Source organism: Mustela lutreola, chromosome 11 (genome assembly GCF_030435805.1).
Source record: "Mustela lutreola isolate mMusLut2 chromosome 11, mMusLut2.pri, whole genome shotgun sequence".
NCBI lineage: Eukaryota > Metazoa > Chordata > Mammalia > Carnivora > Mustelidae > Mustela > Mustela lutreola.
In genome coordinates, this window is record NC_081300.1 from 60,516,009 (window position 1) to 60,538,813 (window position 22,805).

The 22,805-nt window shown below is 42.1% G+C and overlaps 1 protein-coding gene across 2 annotated transcripts in view; it reads right to left on the minus strand.

The window, feature by feature from the left end:
- AFG3L2 (AFG3 like matrix AAA peptidase subunit 2) overlaps positions 1–18,710 on the minus strand; it is a 48,136-nt gene extending 29,426 nt beyond the window's left edge. Inside the window, exons 1-7 of one of the 2 annotated variants that reach the window (XM_059140795.1) lie at positions 18,398–18,710; positions 13,916–14,015; positions 13,237–13,314; positions 8,124–8,230; positions 7,833–7,985; positions 5,250–5,324; positions 1,077–1,201 (exon numbers count right to left, since the gene is read on the minus strand). In XM_059140795.1, the coding sequence (XP_058996778.1) occupies positions 1,077–1,201; positions 5,250–5,324; positions 7,833–7,985; positions 8,124–8,230; positions 13,237–13,314; positions 13,916–14,015; positions 18,398–18,514 (755 nt within the window). In that variant the 5' untranslated portion in view covers positions 18,515–18,710. Of the gene's footprint in view, positions 1–1,076; positions 1,202–5,249; positions 5,325–7,832; positions 7,986–8,123; positions 8,233–13,236; positions 13,315–13,915; positions 14,016–18,397 lie in introns of those variants that run through there. The other variant, XM_059140796.1, reaches the window with a different exon arrangement.
- Between the last annotated feature and the right edge of the window lie 4,095 nt (positions 18,711–22,805).

Sequence of the window (22,805 nt, forward strand, 5' to 3'; positions counted from 1 at the left end):
CAATACACTCATGGGTAAGGATACATACTCGTATTGGTTAATATAAGCAATTTAGCTGAACTTACCCAAAGAAATTTAGGTCAAAACCTTGTAGACCGGTTAGCTCAAAAACAAAACAAAAACCAAAACCAGAATCTACTTTCTAAGTTTTCATCTTTTACACTAGTTTAAATGCCCCTACAGCAGGCAGCAAGAACCGTGAAAACTTTACCTTTGGTTTATTTCTGGACGGCAAAAAAATACTCACTGACAGTAAAGGTTTAAAAAATGGTGCAACAAAACTTTCCATAACATTTCAGCAGCCTAGTTAATTGATTATATGACAGCCCTGGGGGCTGAGGGACACAGCCTTGGTGAAACCACCCCGATAGCTATGTGGATCTAAATAATGGAGGGAAACTAGGTCTACAGAAACCGAGACATAAGAAAGTCTCTAAAACAGAGTAATCATCAGCTCGATTAGCACACTAGCAATTTGTTTTTCTGCTCTTTTACATATTCAGAAAATTTAGGATTTCTTTCTATTTTTGCTCTTGAACTGGTAACTCCATAATGAGGTACACCTCAATGCGAATGAAGTGACCGTGAGGAAATCTACCCGGTGTAGTATGTGGCTGAGTACCCAAAGACAATATAATCCCCAAAGAAATGAAAGACAAGTGACTCTTAAAATCAATGGGCCCCTCAGACTCATAAGTGATTTTATTAAAGACAACCCCTAAGAGAAGAAGCAAGTTCTGACAAGAAAGGAAGAAGAGTTACTTAAAATTCTTGGGAAACTCTGAAACATAAATGTAAATGAAGGTTAAAAGACGGTGACGCCACTCTTTCACACAAAAGGACTCTTTACCCTAAAATCCTACTAAAGGATGGTCATACCCCAATCTATTGCTTAATCAAAGATAAATATGAAGGTGTAGAAAATTAGTCAGGAGCAAAAACCTACAAATTACCTAAGATTTACAAGAAGTCTGGCTACACCAAGAAAGGCCTGTTTGAGAATGCTGTCTGTACCCTGCCACCTGGTGACAGAACACACACTGAGCTGCACAAGGCCCGGTCAACAGTCTTCTTACCCGTCACTTTCGGCAATGTAGACTACAGGAACCCGATTCTCCCCTTCTATGCCCAATTCCTGCTGTAAGGTTTCCAGATTCCGCTCAAAGGTGTCCACACTGCCAATATTAAACCAGACGTATTGCTATAAAAACACAAAAACAAAATATCCTAAGAATGAAAGGGAAGCAAAGTTTAATTTACTGTAACGTTCAACTTTTTTTTTTTTTTAATTAAAAAGTTTTATTTATTTATTTGACAGAGAGAGATCACAGGTAGGCAGAGAGGCAGGCAGAGAGTGAGAGGAAGAAGCAGGCTCCCCGCTGAGCAGAGAGCCCAATGCGGGACTCGATCCCAGGACCCTGAGATCATGACCTGAGCCGAAGGCAGCGGCTTAACCCACTGAGCCACCCACGCGCCCTGTAACGTTCAACTTTTAAAGGATTTCTCAGAAATACCAAAAATTCAGAATCTGAAAAAAACCCCAACAATAATAAAAGACTGGTTTTAATAATGCAGCAATTAAGTTTCACTCAGTGAAAACACTTGGCAATCCTTGCTAATAAGCATTTCTTAAGCAATATTCCTTAGTGGTTCTACAACTATAAACTCGAACGAATGAAAAATCTACTTAAAAAGACAAGCCTTTTGGGGTGCCTGGGTGGCTCAGTGGGTTAAGCCGCTGCCTTCGGCTCAGGTCATGATCTCAGGGTCCTGGGATCGAGGCCTGCATCGGGCTCTCTGCTCAGCAGGGAGCCTGCTTCCCTCTATCTCTCTGCCTGCCTCTCTGTCTACTTGTGATCTCTGTCTGTCAAATAAATAAATAAAATCTTTAAAAAAAAAAAAAAGACAAGCCTTTTCATAAATACGTATCCTTTTCCTCTTCTTCATTTCCCACACACTTCTAGGCTGCCTATTCCCAACTAAAAACTAATGGGACACAGTAACAACAGGTAAAGTTTACTGAGCACTTGCTAAATGTCAGGCATCCTTCTTAGTCTCTTAGATACATGAACTCCTTCCATCTTCAGAAATCCCCTAAGAAGGAGGTGCTATCACCGTAAGTCACATTCAAAATCTGAACATTAGGAAGGCACCCCCACCAGCCTACAACAACAGAGGCATATCTTGCTGTGCCAGCTGTTACTCTCCTATTCACCTGATCTGGCAAGTTACTGAGACCCTTGAGAGGAACAGCTGAAGGCTTTGAAGCAACGGCTACTTACTTACCCCCCAGCACCAGCACGTAAGTATTCCCCGCTGTACTCGCTGTTTATTGGCTGAAGACCAGCCCTCTTCCTGTCCCCTTTTTACAGACAAGAAAACTACGGGGTGACTTCACTTGCTCATGGTTACATATCTATTAAGAGGCTGGATCCAGGGGACCTGGGTGGCTCAGTGGGTTGAGCCTCTGCCTTTAGCTCAGGTCATGATCTCAGGGTACTGGGACTGAGTCCTGCATCGAGCTCTCTGCTTGGCAGGGAGCCTGCTTCCCACCCCTTTTCTCTTTGCTTGCCTCTCTGCCTACTTGTGATCTCTTTCTGTCAGATAAATAAATAAAATCTTAAAAAAAAAAAAAAAAAAAAAAAGAGGCTGGATCCAAACCCAAGCAGTCTGGCTGGCTACTGAGCCAGGGACCCTATCTGGCATGTCACACTGCCTCTTCCACAACCACACACCTACCTACCAATACTCACACTTACGGAGTTTCTAATACACAAGAACCCACTTAAGCACTCAGCAAGTAGTAGTTGCATTTTACAGCATGAAAAGACTCTGTTCCTTCTTAAATCTGCCATTGCTTTAAAAAGTGGGGTTTTTTTCCATCAAAACAATAAGTCTAGAATATAAAACTCAGAAAATACACAGAAGAGAGTAACCTGTCATCCCGTATTCCTCCCACCAACCAGTGCTACTGAGTGGAGGATATCACTCTGATATTTCTCTCCAAGTATCTAAACACAAAAGATGGAGAGTAAGTTTTGTAATAAGTGTATTTTTTTCTTAAGTTTTACATTATACAACAATGGTCCTTGCTAAGCTGTGCACTTCAAAGCTACAAGATTCCTGTGGTTACAGGCTCCCAGCAAGTCAATAACAGGTTAAGCACGTGTGACTGAGCATTCCCTTACTTAGTGCCTATTTCCAGTTGGACATGACAAGACACATGACTCCTATTAGAGAATCGGGGCAGATAAAGGACCAGCAGCAGATCTGGAGACCAGATCTAGTTAAGGGCCTCTGAGGGTGGCTCCTAGTCCTCCAAGTGATTCTTCAGATACTGAAGTTCAAAAACCCCCAGCTCATGATCTCATTTAGCACTAAACCCTAAAGAGTTGTTATTGAGGTTCTGATCTTAGCAATAAAGAAACCCAGGCTTGGGCGCCTGGGTGGCTCAGTGGGTTAAGCCGCTGCCTTCGGCTCAGGTCATGATCTCAGGGTCCTGGGATCGAGTCCCGCATCGGGCTCTCTGCTCAGCAGGGAGCCTGCTTCCTCCTCTCTCTGCCTGCCTCTCTGCTTACTTGTAATTTCTCTCTGTCAAATAAATAAATAAAATCTTAAAAAAAAAAAAAAAAAAAAAAAAAAAGAAACCCAGGCTTAGGGGACTTAGGTCACAGAGCTAGTCAAGAGGAGAGCTAATGTGCAGCTGGATCTGTCAGACTCCAAAGCCTTGCTTACACAACACAGCAACTGACACTGCTACTCTAGAATCAGGACACTAAAAATCTTCTGTTTCTGAAAGCTCAAAATAAAAGTCTTTTATTAAATAAAACAGGTAATACATGCCCTCTGTAGAAAACTAAGGAAATACAAAGAAAATAAGAAGCATCTGTAAACTCAACACTCAGAGACAAACACTATTAGCAATTCTGATGCCATTCAAGATCATATTCATATCCCCTTTATGATCTTGAAGCATGCACAATTCTGAAATTCATATAAAATCTTAACTACAATATAAAGGAGAGACAAAAAGAAAGCAATTTATAATAAAATGGTATGAATTTCAATACATAAATGTGGCCACTGCTTTAGTGGCAAGACTGAAGAGAAATGAGGAGCCCCTAACATTAACCAGGGGCCTACTGTGGACATTTATCGATTTCCAAGTTTCCGCTCTAGAAACAACGTTTTGGAGGACATCCTTGCATAAACATCTTTATATGTATCCTTACTTCCCTAGGATACAGTCCTAGAAGCAACATGACTGAGTGTGTGCGTACTTTCAAAACTGCTGATAAATACTCTGCCAAACTGTCCTCTTGAAAGGGAGTGCCAATTTAATTTCCAGCACTAAAACTGTGAGGGATAGTTCTGGGGAAAAAAAAAGTAGTGTGGTTATTAATGCACACTTCATCATGACTGAAATACCGGAGCCATACAGCTTTACAAATACTCCTCTGTTTACTAATATGCTCAGAAAGAAGGGGTCACCATCAGTTCTAGTTTTCCTTAAGTGTCACCCTACCCAGGCAGGATGATTAGGGAACGTTTAAGCAAAATCATCTGGAAGGAGGGATGCAACCTGGTAAAGAGATCTGGTCCTGGGGGAGGGCGGTAAGACAACAGGACACCAAGGGACTAGGAACAGCCCTCGAAGGCAGGCCCATGGAAGGCTGGGGACCCCTGGGAACCTCATTTGCCCCTCTCCTGCCCTCCCCAACAATCCCCTCGACCTGGTCTAGGGGGTCTAGAGTAGAGTTCAAACTGGTGGACCAGATATACAAATTCTTTTTGAAATCAGAAAAGAAATTTAAGTCAGAATAATCCATATCACATAACAGTTGGGAGAGATATGATCAGAATGCTTCTTAAACCAATCTGAAAAAACCTACCTCGAAACATAAACAATTCAGTTTTAACAGTTTTTCCCTAACCGAACAACTGTTTTCTCAGTCTTGAAAAATCACAGATGACACCAGAACACTGAAAACTAGGATTTCACAGTTTCCTAAATGTATAGCCAAATGATTACCAAAACCAAACCAAAACTGACCCAGTTTTCGTAACCCAACTACATACACAGCGTTCACATTCTCACCCATGGTAGTGAAATTTGCAAGTGCTCTGCTGCCTAATTCTAATATCTGCAGCGCAGAGAGCTATTGCAATGTGAGGAAAGCTCGCTTTTCAACTCCAGATCTGAGAAGTTAATTTATAGTTAATCCACATCAATTAGTAAAATCATTTACCCCATCAACGGGAGTTTTTCCTGGTGTAAAAGTCACTCGAACAAAACGCTTGTTGACGACTTCCAGTCTGTCTACCTGGAATTTTAAAAAGTTATATATTTAGACATAAATTTACAGAAGAGATTTGAGATGGTCAAGCACATTAAAATCGCACATGGTAGTTTATTTTAGACACACAAAGAAGCATGACAAAAAATACAGAGAGGAAGCATGCTCCCCTTCCAAGCTGAAAAATAAAAACGCCACAAACACTGTTGAAGCACCCAGTCATGTCCCCTTCCCAGAGGTGGTGTTAGGTGCTGACTGTCCCAAAGCACGTCCTGGCACTTGTGCCACGCATAGACATAACCCTAAATATATACTCGCTGTTGCCTGTCTTTAGGACTTTAAAAACAGTCTTGCTTGGTATATATTCTTCTGCAACTTTTTTTCCCCCTCCTTGTATTTGTGAGGTACACCCTTGTTGACCAGCCAGATCAGCATGGTATTCCATTTTATGCACACACCCCAAGTTATTTATCCATTCTCCTGTTAATAGACATTTAGGCTGTTTCAAAACATTCGCTACCACTAACTGTTACGAATAGTCTTGCGTATACGCTCCTGGGCACATCTTCAAAAATATCTCTGGACGTGTACCTGTAGCTAGACACAGTAAGGCTGGGCTGCATGATATACGTACTTTAGTAGACACCGTGAAACTGCTCTCCAGTTCACAACGCACAACAAAATATTCCTATTGGTCTTCAGTCTCACTTGCTATTAGAAGACTTTCATTTTGCCATTCTATGGGTATAAAATGAAATAAGCTTTTTTTTTTTCCCCCTATAACATCCTAACTACAGGGTTCTAAAGAACACTAAAAACCTCACTCGAAAGTTTGGAGTGGACTTGGAGCATGAGCCCTCTGGAAGAGGCTTGCCTCCTGCTGTCGTCATTAAGCATGCTTTGGCACAAGTCTGAAAGGTACAAGTCAAAAATGGAAAGTGAGGGAGCCCTGGGTAATTCCAGGAGGAGCTGGGACAGAGGACTATCTGTTCCTAAAGGCACGCCATCTGGAAAGGAGTGACTACTCCCTATAAAACTTCTGGGACAACAGCAGACAGATTTCAAAGAACCAGGGGGTCAAAAGTAGATGCCTCTCTGGAGAATCTCCCCCAAGGCCCTGTCACCACACTTGGAAGGATGGCTACAGCCCCCTCAACACAGACACAAGTCACTTCTTAGAAAGCGGGCTCTCCCAACATCTGGGATATACACATAAATATCTTGGCTTCCACAAGAAACATTTGCCTCAAAAATCTGAGTAAATAATCGTTTCCATTTTTCCATCCTCAACCTTACTCTACAACCTTTAAAAATAACTTTTGAGGGGCGCCTGGGTGGCTCAGTGGGTTGAGCCTCTGTCTTTGGCTTAGGTCATGATCCTGGGGTAAAGTCCCGCATTGGGCTCTCTGCTCAGCAGGGAGCCTGCTGCCCCCTCCACCCCCCGCATGCCTCTCTGCCTACTTGCGATCTCTCTGTCAAATAAAATCAATCTTAAAAAAAAAAACACTTCGGAGGGGCACCTTGATGGGTTAGTCAGTTGAACCTCTCTGACTCTTGATTTAGGCTCAGGTCGTAATCTCAGGGTCCTGGGATCCAGCCCTGAGTTGGGTTCTGCACTTGGTGCTGAGTCTGCTCGTCCCTCTCCCTCTGCTCCTCCCCCTGCATACTTTCTCGCTCTCAAATAAATAATACCTTTAAAAAAAATAAAAACAACTTTTGATTCTTTATGTTACCCAGTATCACTATCTCACCTTTATTTTTATCCATTTTCCTTGATGAAAAGCCCAGTACCAAGAGGTTAAATTTCCCCAGTGACACAGCAGCCCGGTTTTCTCACTATCAGTTCATTTAATCAGTTCTAAGGTGGACATTTTTCATATTTTAACTTGAGAAATTAGGGTATGTTTGACACTAGTATTATTTTATAGTTTCAATGGCAGCTTACTAAATTTTTCTTAGGAATACATAAAATAATGTGTCTTACAGTCCACAGCATCTCAAAGATACTGGAATATAGTCTCACTAGGTAAAGACCTGCTGGTATGACAAAGCCTCCTGAGCAGCCTTGCCTGGACTTAGAGCCCATCTGTTCTCACTTTCAACACCCGCTGCCCCTTATTTACCCAATGCCAAAGCCACGGGAGATTAAGAGCCCTGGAAGTATAAAGGAGCCGGGAGAGGCTGGCACACTATAGCAGGAGGAAGAGGTGACCAAAGAGCACACAGGAAGAGTAGATGGAGGGAGAAAGTAGATGGAGGATGGCGGGAGCAAGACCAAAGCTAGGTTCTAGCAGAAGCACAAGAAAAGGATTTTGTGGTATATGTGGGGATTGCTGGGCCAAAACAAACAGGGTTTTTGGTTGCAAGTACTTTTTCCAGGATTAAAAAAAAAAAAAAAAAAGAGAGAGAGAGAGATGATAATAGTAACTTTACAATGGACAAGCTGTGTAACTAGCTGACTGTTACTTTATTGGTGCAATCTACTGAATTCACCTTTGAAACCACTAAAAACCACCACTCCCACAAAATACTTACTACTCCTTTGGAAAGATAGTTATTGACAAAGTCCTTCCATGTGATTTCTCTCCCGGAGCTCCTGAACAGGAAGTAAAACATGACTCCACCCCAAAATAGAGCAGTCCAGAGAAAGTACATTCTGAATTCCTTGTCATCCCATGGAAAGTCACCCTGGGCAAAGAAGGAGACAGTCTCTGTCAAGACTTAAATGTCACAACATGATCTAGGCCATACTGGCCACAAATCCCTCCCAACTTCCCCTGCAGCCACCCCACACCCTCCAAATTAATATCCAGTTTGGAATCACACCTTCTGGAATCTGGACCACCAGTGAGAATCGTCTTTCTTGCCACCTCGTTTTCCACCGCCACCAACTCCTCCTCCAGAAGGGCGTGAGGTAGCAGCTGGCTTTGATTCTGTTCACGAACAGAGAGCACATATACCAACACAGCAGATTTTATATCTCTCAACAAAGTTTCCATTAATATAGTTTAATAAAAGACTTACTACAAAAGTTCTTACAATAACTTGTTGATCTTTTTTCATTAAGATATATCCAGAGCCAACTATTAATAGTTGTGACCTCTGTGTTGTATTGTATGCTTAGAAACAGACGCAGGCCTTTTATTTCTGGGAATCAGGAATAGGAAACCCTTCAGCACCCTGTCTCAGGTACTCATCAACCAGCAACTTCAAGAATCGGCCTGTGTGTTAAGGTGTCGTGACAACACTTGGTATTCAAAGTATGGATGAGTCTGAAGGAAATACTGTTTCACTCTGTGCAACTAAGATACACAGGAGGCAGAGTTTCATCAGGCCACCCTAATGTTAGCTTTGTTACTTGATAGTTACATCGAAGTTCTGTAAGGCAATCCAATCCTATACCTCAACTAGATTTAAACCAAGTATAAAAATCATTGAGCACAGATAAGCTATACTCCTGGGAGACAGAATCATTAATTCTATTGTTACTGTGGCTTTAGAACATGTTTTGACCTTGACTGAGGAATCAGAAGCATATCTGGGATTAGAATCCAGCTTTGTTTTCCAATCACTTTGACACCTTGAGATTTTACTTAATCTCTTCATGCTCCTGTCAAATAGGAACAGTAACATGTGAATAATGTCATTTTCTCTATTTTATAGGGTAGTATCAAAAAAGAGAGGGAAGTTCCAGTCTTTGAAAAAAATCAAAACCTTATACAAATCCAAAAAAAGGACTTCCTGCGAAATAGCTTATGGCAACTGAGGAGTCTGAAGTGAGAAAGGAAACTGACAGCATTTGAGGAAGCTTGCCAGCGCTTTACACACACTATCCCGTGACACCTGCACAATACACCGACAACCGGGGGTGTACCCATTTTACAGATAAAAAAGGCATAGCTTAAGAAATTTGGTAAATAACTGGTTGTAGTGTTAAGTGACATTGAGAGAGTGACAGAGTTGTGTTTGAGGTGAACGTAAACGAATTTCCGAATTCCCACTTGTAGGTAAAAAGGAGGGGCTCCCCTTTCCCACTCCCATGAACTGAATACTGTCACAGTTTCTTCCGTAAGCGAGGCATGATTTTGATACCCAAACAAACAAACAAAAAACCTTACCCACTAAAATTAGTTTGCAAGAATTTGAAATTAGTCTCTGTTACGGGATGAAAATGTATCCTCTCCCAAACTCATGTGCTTAGAGTCCTAGCCCACTGTGGTCTTACTTGGAAATAGAGTCTTCAGAGAAAAATAATCAAGTTTAAGATGACGTCATATGGGTAGATCCTAGTCCAATATAGTGGTCATTCTTATTAAAACAAACCAGAAATGCACAAAGAGAAGGCAGCAAGGGAGAAGACAGTCACCTATAAGCCAAGGAGAAAGGTTTGAAACAGATCCTTCCCCCATGATCTTCAGACGAAACCAACCCTGCCAACATACTGATCTTGGACCTCCGGCCTCCAGAACTGGGAGACACATACTTGAGCTGCTCAGGATGCCCAGCTGTGCAGTTCTGTTACTGCAGCCCTGGGAAACCAGTGAATATCCCCCCACCCTACTTTCTATCCTCTCATAGAATCACAAATACTACTCTAACATCTTCAACTACTGTGCAGTGACTCCTCTACTACGCAGGACGGGAGGCTGCAGCTACCTAGCACAGAGTTCCTGACGTGATCACCCCACCGTCATGCACACAAGGGGCTTCTGCACATGTCTTAGGTGAGGCAGGGTCTGAGAGAGGCAAGCTCTACCTGTAATGAGGCGCAGGGCTGGGAAAGAGTACAATGCATTTCTAAAGTTGTTTGACAAGAATCCCTACTACTGGGACAGGAGTGGAACACATGTGAAAATGTAACATGACAGGCTCTATTTTAAAAGCAGACCTATTATCCTTAATCTACCCCAAACCAAGATAAAAAGACGAGCCACCATGACCCTGGGAAACACTGTACATACAAACTGCCCAGGTCTCCAGTCAGGCCACACTAGTGCTGCTCCCTTCTCTTAGCCCCTGGCCTTGTTTTCACTCCGTGCATTCTCTGAGCATCTATTTGTCTCTCCGACTAGAACTAGAATTAAAACCAAGTTCACTTAAAAACGAGGGCTGTACTCTGGAAAACAGTACAGAGTTTCCTCAAAAAGTTGAAAATAGAGCTACCCTATGACCCAGCAACTGCACTACTGGGTATCACTATGTTTGCATCTTTGGGGTAAAGATGCAAACACAGTGATCCGAAGGGGCATATGCACCCCAATGTTTATAGCAGCAATGTCCACAAGAGCCATGGAAAGCCAAGGAAAACTATGGAAAGGGCCTAGATATCCATCAACAGATAAATGGATAAAGATGTATATTGTTGGAACTGAGGGTTGCTGGGGGGAGGGGGTTTGGGAGAAGGGGGTGGGATTATGGACATTGGGGAGGGTATGTGCTTTGGTGAGTGCTGTGAAGTGTGTAAACCTGTTGATTCACAGACCTGTACCCCTGGGGATAAAAATATATGTTTATAAAAAATAAAAAATTTAAAAAAAAGATGTATATTGTTGGAACAATATACAATGGAATACTATACAGTCGTCCAACCCCCCCCCCCCCGCAAAAATGAAATCTTGCCATTTATAATGACACGGATGGAACTAGAGGATATTATACTAAGCGAAATAAGTCAATCAGTGAAAGACAATTATCATATGATCTCGCTGTTATGTGGAATCTGAGAAATAAGGCAGAGGATCATGGGGGAAAAGAGGAAAAAAATGAAATGGGACAAAAACAGAGAGGGAGACAAACTATAAGACTCTTAATCTCAGGAAACAAACTGGAGGTTGCTGGAGTGGAGGGGGGTGTGGGAAGTATGCGGTGGCTGGCCGATGGACACTGGGGAGGGTATGCGCTATGGTGAGTGCTGTGAATTGTGTAAGACTGATGAATCACAGACCTGTACCCCTGAGACAAATAATACATTGTATGTTAATAAAAAAATAAAAATAAATAAGTAAGTAAGACCCACCTTCTGTATGTGGTTGTTAAAATAAAACTTTTCCACTGGCTGACTCAAAAAAACACTGTATTGTAATTTTCCTTACATTTCCCTAAAAACAAAGATGCCAACTGAAATGTGACAGACATTATGCTAAATGTTATCACACACGTGAAATGGGGACAGGAGACTCATGGACTACACAGTTACCCCAGCCACCAAGCTCTAAGAAACCCTATCTGAAACCCAAGCTCATACAGGTTCTGAGGAACTCTGAAAAACACCACACTATATCAAAATATGTGCCAGATACATATGCATGTATTAGGTTTCTAAAATTTTTTTTAATTAAAAAATTTTTTTCTTAAAGATTCTATTTATTTATTTGACAGGCAGAGAGAGAGGAAGGTAAGAAGGCTCCCTGGGATCATGACTTGAGCTGAAGGCAAAGGCTTTAATCCACTGAGCCACCCAGGCCCTGGATTTCTAAATTTTTAAAAAATGATTTAGATGTGTAAAATATATTGATGAAATTTGCAGTTAAATTCAACTGATACTTTGACATCAGCCACAGCAACTTCTTTTAAGACACTTCTCCAAAGGCAAAGGAAACAAAAGCGAAAATGAACTTTGGGGACTTCATCAAGATAAAGAGCTTCTGCACAGCAAAGGAAATAGTCAAAAAAACAAAGAGACAACCCATGGGATGGGAGAAGATATTTGCAAATGACACTATAGACAAAGGGCTGATATTCAAGAGGTATAAAGAACTTCTCAAACTCAACACCCAAAAACCAAATAATCAAGTAAAAAAAAAAAAAGGGCAGACAATATGAGCAGACACTTCTCCAAGGAAGACATACAAATGGCTAACAGACACATGAAAAAGTGTACATCATCATTAGCCATCAGAGAAATTCAAATCAAAACCACACTGAGATACCACCTAACACCAGTGAGAATGGCAAAAATTAACAAGATAAGAAACAAGCGTTAGAAAGGATGTGGAGAAAGGGGAACCCTCTTACACTGTTGGTGGGAATGCAACTTGATACAGCCACTTTGAAAAACAGTGTGGAGGTTCCTCACAAAGTTAAAAACAGAGCGACCTTATTACCTGGCAATTACACCACTGGGTATTTACTTCAAAGATACAATGTAGTGGAAAGAAGGGCCATAGGCACCTCAATGTTCATAGCAGCAATGTCCACAATAGCTAAACTGTGGAAATAGCTAAGATGCCCTTAGCTATAAAGGGATAAAGAAGATAAGGTCCATATATACAATGGAGTATCATGCCTCCATCAGAAAGGATGAATACCCAACTTTTGCATGAACATGGATGGGACTGGAGGAGATTATGCTGAGTGAAAGAAGTCAAGCAGAGAGAGTCAATTATCATATGGTTTCACTTACCTGTGGAGCATAAGGAATAGCGAGGAGGACATTGGGAGAAGGTAGGGAAAAATAAAGCAGGGGGAACCAGAGGGGGAGACGAATCATGAGAGACCATGGACTCTGAGAAACAAACTGAGAGTTTTAGAGGGAAGGGAAGTGGGAGGATGGGTTGGCCTAGTGGTGGGTATTAAGGAGGGCATGTACTGCATGGAGCACTGGGTGTTATATGTAAACAATGAATCTTGGAACACTACATCAAAAACGAATGACATACTGTATGGTGACTAACATAACATTAAAAATAAAAGGAATAAATATGACTGATACTGACTGATCAGTATCTCTAAGGTAAACTTAATTCAATTTGAAAATGACAAGAATGAATAGAAAAGTAAGGTGAAATGAAACACAGGGTCTATAGAATTTTATATGTATTGTAACCTTCCACTTCACAACTGCCTTAGGAGAACACTTCCTTTTTTCAGAGAAAATGACTGGCAACATTATATACTAGAGGAAAGTAGTAAGCTTAAACATAATCTTTTTAAAAGGTACCTTTTTTTTCTCCTGTAACTTCTTTAGATTCACTAGCTTTTTTCCCATTTTTTCCATTAGGAAAGTATTTCTCAAACCCTGTTAGAAAAAAAAAAAAAAAAACACACCCTTAGACTAAATTCATTAGGTTTTACGTATGAATGTTCATTTTGAAAGCTGATATACCATTAAAACGCTAAAGCTCAAAATATAGCAGTTCATGTGTAGAAGTAATTCAATGCTTAAATAACCATTTGGTGATAAAGAAAAAAAGCCTCAACTGCATGCCAATTTCATTACCTACAGAAGTGTTATAATTGAATGGGATACATTTTCATCACTGCAATCAGACACAAGTACATAGGGGGTGGTTTACAGGAGACAGAAGCTGAGAGTCAACCTAAAACAGCTACGCATCTATTAGTGAACACCTGCTCCTGGCACTTTTTTAAAAAGATTTTATTTATTTGAGAGCAAGAGAGCACTAGTAGAGGGGAGAGGCAGAGAGGGAGAGAGGGAGAAGCAGACTCCCCACTGAGCAGGGAGCCTGTCACCTGATATGGGGGCTCAATCCCAGGACACCAGGACCATGACCTGAGCCCAAGTGAGATGCTCTACTGACTGAACTACCCAGGCACCCCACTCCTGGCACATTTTTAACAGATTATAGAACATTATGATCACACCTGAGTGTGTTTACCTTTTGGAGGTCGAGAACAAAATCTTTGATAAGTAGCAATTACATCTGTCAAAAGAGAATTTCTGCTGGTTGTTGCTTGAGTTGTAGCATATCGATAAAGCTGCAACATAACATATATATAAAAGCATAAAAGTTATATCAAGATAAAACCATTGAAAGGACTTCTTTTCCTAATATCTCAAAGTGAATGAAATGTTTCTCCCCTCAACAGGTGCTCACACTAGCATAGGGGTCTCCACCCTTTGAAGGGGAGGACTTTGGTTGCCTGGGACTGTGCCTCTCTATTCCACCACATGAACCAGGACACCTAAGTTATGATCCAGAAGACAAGAACACTTTAAATCCTGCCTGAGTTAGAACTGTGGCCCAATTACTACTCTTCATCGGCACATTCACCTTGGCATTGTTTATGCAATTTGTAGCACTCAAAAGACAAACTGATACAGTAAATCGTGCTGTCTCATTTGCAGGGTCTATAAAACGGCAAGACTATTCACCTGAAACCAAGACTATTCACCTGAAATCATGACAGCACTGCTTGTAAATTCATCTTCATTCCAGGATGAGGAAGTTACGGTCCACATTACTGATAATCCTTACACTAGTTAACAGTTGCTAAAGATACCTGATACACTGTCATCCTAGAGAGAATGCAGGTTATGCAAGTCCTGTTACAGACACATCTCTGCTTTAAATAACATATGTGGCTATTATAAAGTTATTTTTTAAATACTGTTTAGGTAAACTGGAAATATAACATAAACAAGCTGAACAAACTCCCTGTTAAATTTTTAGGTTCACAATTAAAAGCAAGGTGCAGTGAGGAGATACATCCAAATGTGGCAGTGGAAAAACTTCAAGAAATCCTATCCCCTGGCAAAGTGAAAATTCATCACCATTTTTGAGGAGAACAAACTTTTAAATACAGATGAGAATGTTTACAGAGAAGTTCATCTGTATTAGTCTCCACCAGCATTGCCTCATTTGGGTCTGATGGGAGGAACAGAACAACACAAAACCACATCTGCCAGGGTGACTATAATCAAAAAGACAATTAAAAGTGCTGGTGAGAACGTAGAGAAAGTGGAAAAGGCAGAGCCGCCGGGAACTGGTGACAATGGGAAGCGGTGTAGCCACTTTGTAGAAGTTCAGCATTCTCAATGTTACATGCAGAGTCACAATGTGATCTGGTCAGTCCACTCCAACCCAAGAAAATGGAAAACATGTCCACACAGAACCTTGTACGTGAATGTTCATAACAGCATTATCCACAAGAGCCAAAAAGGGGAAACAACCCAAATGTCCATCAAGTGCTGATATGTGGTATACTAAACAATGGAATATTACTCAGCCATAAAAATGAATGAAGCACTGATACATGCTACCACATGGATAAATCTTAAAACATTATGCTTATGTTAAATTAAAGATGCTCATGTTAACTTAAGAAATGTTAATGCTCATGTGACAAGCTCATGAAATGCTCATGTTAACTTAAAGAAATCAGACACAAAGGCCACATATTATGTAATTTCACCCATATGAAATGTCCAAAATAGACAAATCCAAAGACAGTAGACTGGCAGTTGCCTAGGACTAGAGGACTGGTTGCAGACAAATGGGGTTACAAGGCTTCTTTCTGGGGGTGATGAAATGTTCTGGAATTAGATAGTAGTAGGGTTGTATAACCATGTGAATTGTACACTTTAAAATGATTAGTTTTATGGGATGGGAATAAAAAAGTCAATAAGAAATAAAGAATAAGCTGATTTAACTTCAAATTAATACACAATTCTACACAGCAAAATAGGACAGAAGCACTGACACTGATCTTGGTTGACAGCAATGCTGGTCTGACAGAATTTGGAGCTTCTGTTGTGTTAGGCCCTCCCTGACCCCTGAGAGCACTTGGCCTAAGAAAACACCACTAAGAATAAGCAAGAATGTATCGAAAGTAAATAAGGCTTTTCCAATACCAAATCCACTTAGATTAAGATAACCTGTTAGGCAAGGTGGATAAGGCAACAGTAAGTCACACTGATCCACTGAACCATCTATTCCAGGCCACGCGCTGCTAAGTGCTGGGGGTCTGGAAGTCAGAACCGATCCCTACCTCCAAGAAACTCAGAAGTGTAGGGGAGAGAGTCCTGAGGACAGACCTACTGCAGGATGGTGTAATACACAAGCACTACAAAACCTCCAAGTACATGCAAGTACACAGGGAGCACAGGAGGAAGGGATTACATGTTCAGGGGACCTAAGGATGTCATAAGAAAAGCGACATCTAGGCCTGGGATTCAAAGAACCTGTAATCACCAGGCAGACGGTGTCAGAACTTTTAGTTTTGTTAAAGCCAGAAATCTCAATTTTTGAATGACATCTTTAACACATCTCTTATTAAGAACTTCACCTACACATCTGTAATGGGAGAAAACAGCTAGTTCCCAGGCATGCCACCATGAGGATCAAATGTAGTTACGTATGTAAAAGCACTGTTAAAATCATATGGTGATACCTCGATTTAAATTACCATTTCCAATTATTTTGAAAGCCCCTGGAAAGTAAGGGTTCTTTACATCACCATATAAAGTAAATCTTTATGTCACTGTAAAGTACAGAATTGGGCATAAGGCATATACACCATAAACATTTACTGACCAATAAACTCTCTTCTATTTTCAAATTGTGTTAACCTAGAATACCTCTAGCAATAATCCTGAACCTGCTTTTAACGCTGAGGTTATTTTCTCTAAGGGCACCATCACTGAAACTATTCTCTGCTTATCTAACCCAAGCCCATTCAAAAGATAAGATAAAAAATATCAACTCATAAAATTTAAGTTTAGAGCACCTCATATTAGAGGATTAGCTTTTAGGTTTGCCAATATGTGTACAGTTTAGCAGCTTTTTCATCAGTCTTTATTCCTCTGAGCATAAAATCTGAGAATGGACATCTCATACCAAAATCTTTTCCCCGGAAAAAATGTGAGAATCGTACTTCTTCTGTGTCTGACCTTTACTAGTGGCACAAACCTAAAGGCAAATCTGTTCTTTCAGACTCCCTAGCAATGCCCTAATGTCCCCATAGAGATCTTCTAAGCAACACCAGGAATGTGTCACAGACCCCTGATCAATCAGCTACTGCTGTCAGCACAGGGGACTTCCTTAGACCTAAGCATCCAAGACTCACAGGACAACAGTGCCACTCAAAAAAGAAAAGGTGTTCAGGTAAGATTCCTGACATCATAACTGCAAAATCAAAGGGCAGATCCCTATCTGCTTCTTACTTGTCTGAGTCCAGTATTCACTAGGGACGAAAGGAGAGGGCATGGTAAGATGGCAACACAATGTGACGCAAACGTTAGGCCTAGCGCAGGGCAGGCGTGTAAGACAGAGATGAAGATACTCCAAGACTGGCAACATTTTCAAAGAAAATCATGAAGGCTCCATTTTCAGTGGAGAGGCTGAGATAATTTCCTCAAAGGCATCTGGCTAGTAAGTGACAGGTTCCTGTGACTGACTCTGGGCCTTAATCACCGTGTTCATTTGCCCCTTGGCCCTAAGCAAACCAATGCCAAGGTTGGTCTCTAAAAAACTGGCAGACAGCAAGAGACCATGTGGCTGAAATAGATGATACTGACTACCCACCCATGACACGAACCTTTACTTGACAGATTACTGCCACTGTCCCGTGAGAACAGGCTACCATCACTTCAGAAAAACGTACTACCACCGCCCCCACGTGGGAGCCCTGTTATCTGCTCCTTACCAACAGAAAAACAGCCTCCAACTGAAGACGGGCCTTCTTATACAACAAAAAGCACATTCTCTACTCTGAGATGATGTTATTAATAATCATAGTTAATATGTATTATCTACTATGTGCCAGATCCAGAATGGCAGCAGCCCCCTTCTACAGATGGAGAGATGGAGGCTGAGAGAGGCTGCGTAGCTTACCTCCGAAACCTGTGCTTTCAGATCACGCTCACGTTGCCAACGCTTAAAACACACGCACAACAGCTGCTACTTTTCCATACCATGAGAGCAGGTGAAAGAAAGGTAAGCTACACTGGAGATACGACAGACAAGTTCCTTAACGTTTTCAGGTCTCATCTACTCTATCTGTAAAATGGGTTCGTCCTGAATGAAGTCAGAGGACCCTCCCGGATGATCTTTTTGAAGCTCCTTGACGCAAAAGTATTTGATTCTGTTTTCAAAAATCCAATTCTACACCCAGGCTCTGAGACGCACAGCGTGCTTACGGGAACCACGGGATAAAACCGATCTGAAACGCTGGGCGTCCTGGCCCGGAACACGCAGCGCACGCGGCCTCATTCACGCGAGGAACCCGCCCCAGACGCCCGGACAGGCGCGAGCGCGCCCGGGGGCCGGTGACCTTGACGCCCTGCTCTCCCGGGCCGGAAGCAGGCCGGAGGGTCGAGCCGGGCCGGGGGCGGAGGGCGCTGGGCCCCCGGGACTCACCGTCCGGAGGTAGGACCGCTCGGTGGGGTCCAGGCGGCCACCAGGCACGAACAGTGGGGGCAGGCCGCGGGGCCAGCAGCCTCCCCGGCCCCACAGCCGCAGGCAGCGGTGCGCCATGGCCGCCGGCGCCGCCTGCTCGGGCCGGGGGCGCTGCGCAGGCGCGGCTCTGCGGCCGGAGAGGTGGCGACGGACCGACTCCGGCCGCGGGAACCGGGTCGGAACAACCAGCGAACCGCGCTGCGGGTCTCCGGCTCACAGGCGAGCCCACGCTCTCGACGCGCGCGTCTTCTCCCAGCTCCACCCCTCCCGGCGTGCTGACGTCAGCCGCAGAGCGGGCGCAGGGGTCTAGGGCCGTTCCTTCGGCTCCGGAGCGTCCTCGCTACGCGAGCGGCGCGGTCGAAAGAGGAGGAGCGTCGAGGGCGACAGCGGGCAGTGGGCGGGGTGGAGGGGGAGGGCGGGCAAGGTAGTGGGCCTAGAGGGAGGAGCGTAGGGCTGGTGGGCGGGGAGGAGGGCGGGACGTTGGGGGCGGGGTTGGAGGCGTGGCCGTAGGGTAGAAGGGCGAGCGGAGGCGAGGGCTGCGGGGCGGGGCCAGCTCGTAGCAGCCAGCAGAGAGCCGGGCAGGCTGCTGCGGTCCCAGACAAACGGATCTTTCCTTGTTTCGGCGCGAGGCCATTGTCGACATTTTGGGCATTCACACTCGGTGTGTCACTCCCGAAATATTTTATTGAGCTCCTAATCAGCGACGGCATCGCCCAAGTGTCTGGAGATGCTAACACGCATCCCTAACCCTAGGAGAGCAATGCAAATAATCACAAGTCGGTGAGCTAAATGCAATGATAAAAGTGTTGAGACTGTGACATCTGGCTTGGATCCATCGGGAACCGTTTGAAAGAGAAATGATTCTCAGATGAACTCAATGGAACTGCACGCTGTTTCGCACACCGTGACTGAGGAGGAGAGAGAGGACTCTGGAGCCAAGTTTTACATGTCACTGTTTTCTGTTAGCTTGGCCAGTATTATGTATAATAAAAGTGGTAGCTGATGTTGCCGATGGGGAGGAAAAGGAAAGGCCGGAGATGAGGCTGAGGAGGAGTACGAAGGTGGCCTCAGAATTGTATTAACGTATGCACATAGACGGGAAAAATCTGGAAGAACAGACACTGAAATGGTAATGAAATTTCTTACCTGTCACAGTGGCAAAATCCAATATATTGACAACTCACTCTACTGGCAGGCGTTCTCAGAAATAACTGGTGGGCACAAAGAATGATGACAGCGTGTGGAAGGGAAATTGGCAATGTCTGCCTAAATGTCAAATGCATGTGTTCCTTAACCCGGATATTCCATTTATAGAAATGAACCCTACAGACAGCTTGCACATGTATAAAATGCTGTGAGCACAAGGTTAATAATTACAGCATGGTTTGTAGTCACAATTTATTGGAAATAACTAGAATATTCATCTATAGGGGACTGTTTAAAACAATGGTAAATTCATACCATTATTAAAATTTTTTACTGAATGTTATTAACATACAGTATCCTATTAGTTTCAAATGTACATGATAGTGAGTTCATATTTTTATACATTATGAAATGATCCCCATTAATCTCATAACCATCTATCACCATACAAAGTTATTACAATATTACTGACTGTATGCTCTATACGGTATATTACGTTTCCATGACTTATTTATTTCATAACTGGAAGTTTTTACCTCTTAATTCCCTTCACCTATTTCACCCAGCCCCCCAACCCTTCCCTCTCTGGTAACCAATAGTTTGCTTCCTGCACCTATGAGTCTCTGTCTGCTTTGTTTTGTTTGTTTGTTTTTTTGATTCCAGGTAGAAGTGAAATCTTCTCTGTCTGCCTTATTTTACTTGGCATAATACCCTCTAAGTTCATCCATCTTGACTTTAAGAGACTCTAGTGTATAATGAGATACATTATAATCAAACCACTGAAACCAAAGACAAAGAGATAATCTTGAAAGCAACAAGGGAGAAGCAACTCATCCCTTACAAGAGCTCATCAATAAGATATGCAGTCAATTTCTCATCAGAAACCATGGAGGCTAGAAGGCAGGGGAATAATATATTTGAAGTACTGAAAGAAAAATGAGTATGTCAACCAAGAATTCTGTATCTAGTAAAACTTCAGAAATGTAGGCGAAGTTAAGTCATTCCAGAAAAACAAAAGCTGTGGGAGCTCATTTCCACTAGACCTACCCTACAAAAATTGCTAAAGGAAATCTTTCAGGTTAAGATGAAAGGACACCAAACAGAAACTATATGAAGAAATGAAGATCTCTAATATAGGTAAATAAATAGAAAAATGTAAAAGCAAATATCATTGTATTTTTTTTAAGATTTTATTTATTTATTTATTTATTTGACAGAGAGAGAGAGAGAGATCACAAGTAGGCAGAGAGTGAGAGGGAAGCAGGCTCCCTGCTGAGCAGAGAGCCCGATGTGGGGCTCGATCCCAGGATCCTGGGATCATGACCTAAGCCGAAGGCAGAGGCTTAACCCACTGAGCCACCCAGGTGCCCCTAAATAAATAAAATCTTAAAAAAAAAAAAAAAAAAAAAAAAGACTGTTTGGAACTAGCATAAGGGTCGACACATGGGATAGAATTGAGAATCCAGAAATAAACTTATACATCTATGGCCAGCTGATTTTGGCAAAGGTGCCAAGTCCATTCAATTAAAGAAAGAATAATCTCTTCAACAAATCCAGGACAACTGGATATCCACAGGCAAAAAAATGAGTTGGAACCCTACCTCACACCATCTACAGAAATTAACTCAAATGGATCACTGATCTAAGGATGACAAATAGAACCATAAACCTTTGAGAAGAAAACATAAAATTAAATCCTTATTACCTTCAACTTGGAATGGATTCGTAGGTATGACACCAAAAGCACAAGCAACAACAAAATAAGTTGAACTTTATCAACACTAAAAACTTCTGTATATCAAAGGTCATTAACAGGAAAGTGAAAGTATAACCTACAGAATGGGAGAAAATATTTGTAAATCATGTATCTGATAAGGGTTTAATATCCAGAATATACAGGTAATTCTTACAACTCAGTAGTAAAAAGACAAATAACCTCGTTTAAAAAAGTGGGCCAAGGGGGAGCCTGAGTGGCTCAGTGGGTTAAAGCCTCTGCCTTCGGCTCAGGTCATGATCTCAGGGTCCTGGGATCGAGCCCCGCATCGGGCTCTCTGCTCAGCTGGAGGCCTGCTTCCTCCTCTCTCTCTCTGCCTGCCTCTCTGCCTACTTGTGATCTCTGTCTGTCAAACAAACAAATAAAATCTTTAAAAAAAAAAAAAAAAGTGGGCAAGGGATTTGAATAGATATTCCTGGAAAGAAGATACGCAAATAGCCACTAAACTCACAAAAAGATGCTCAACATCATTAGTCACTGGGAAAATGCAAGTTAAAACTACAGTGAAATACTACTTCACTCCTACTAGAATGGCTATAATAATTTTTTTAAAAAGTGAGAATGTGGAGAAACCAGAACCCTCATATATTGCTGCTACATTCCTACATATAGGAAAGTAAAATGGTGCATTTGTTGTGGGTAAGTTTGGCATTTGCTCAAAAAGCTAAACATAGAATTACCAGACAACCCAGCAGCTCCCTTCCTAGGTATATACCCAACAGAACTGAAACAAGGATTCAAACATACTTGTATAGCAATGTGCATTGCAACATTATCACAGTAGCCCCAAAGCGGAAAATAACCCAAATGTTATGGATAAACAACACGTGGTAATATATGGATGATGAAATCCTATTCAGCCATGAAAAGTAACAGAATTCTGATATATGCCCCAACATGGATGAACTTTGAAAACATCATTCCAAGTGAAAGAATGCAGACGCAGAAAACCATATAGTATACGAACCCACTTATATCAAATGTTCAGACTGGGCAAATCTGTAATGACAGAAGCAGATTAGTGGTTACCTAAGACTGATGAGGGGAGGGAGAGAGATGGGGGGCGATAGCTCAAGGGTTTGTGTTTCTTTTTGGGGTGACAAAAATGTCCTAAGATGGTTGTGATGTTTGCGTCACCACCCAGCAAATGGACTGAAACCATTGATTTATACACTTTAAATGAGTGAATTATATGTTATGTTAGTTAAATCTCATTAAAGCTTTTTACTGGGCAAGCGATTTAGATAGACATGCCTCCAAAGAAGATAGATGGATGGCCAACAAGCACTGTAAAAAACGCTCAACGTCATTAACATCATTGGAGAAAGTCAAATTGGAACCAAGTTGAGATTTCGATTCACATTGTAGGATGTCTGCAATAAAAAGAGATAGTGGGTGTTGATGAGTGGGTGGAGAAATCAGAGCCCTCATCCTGGTGAGATAGTAAAA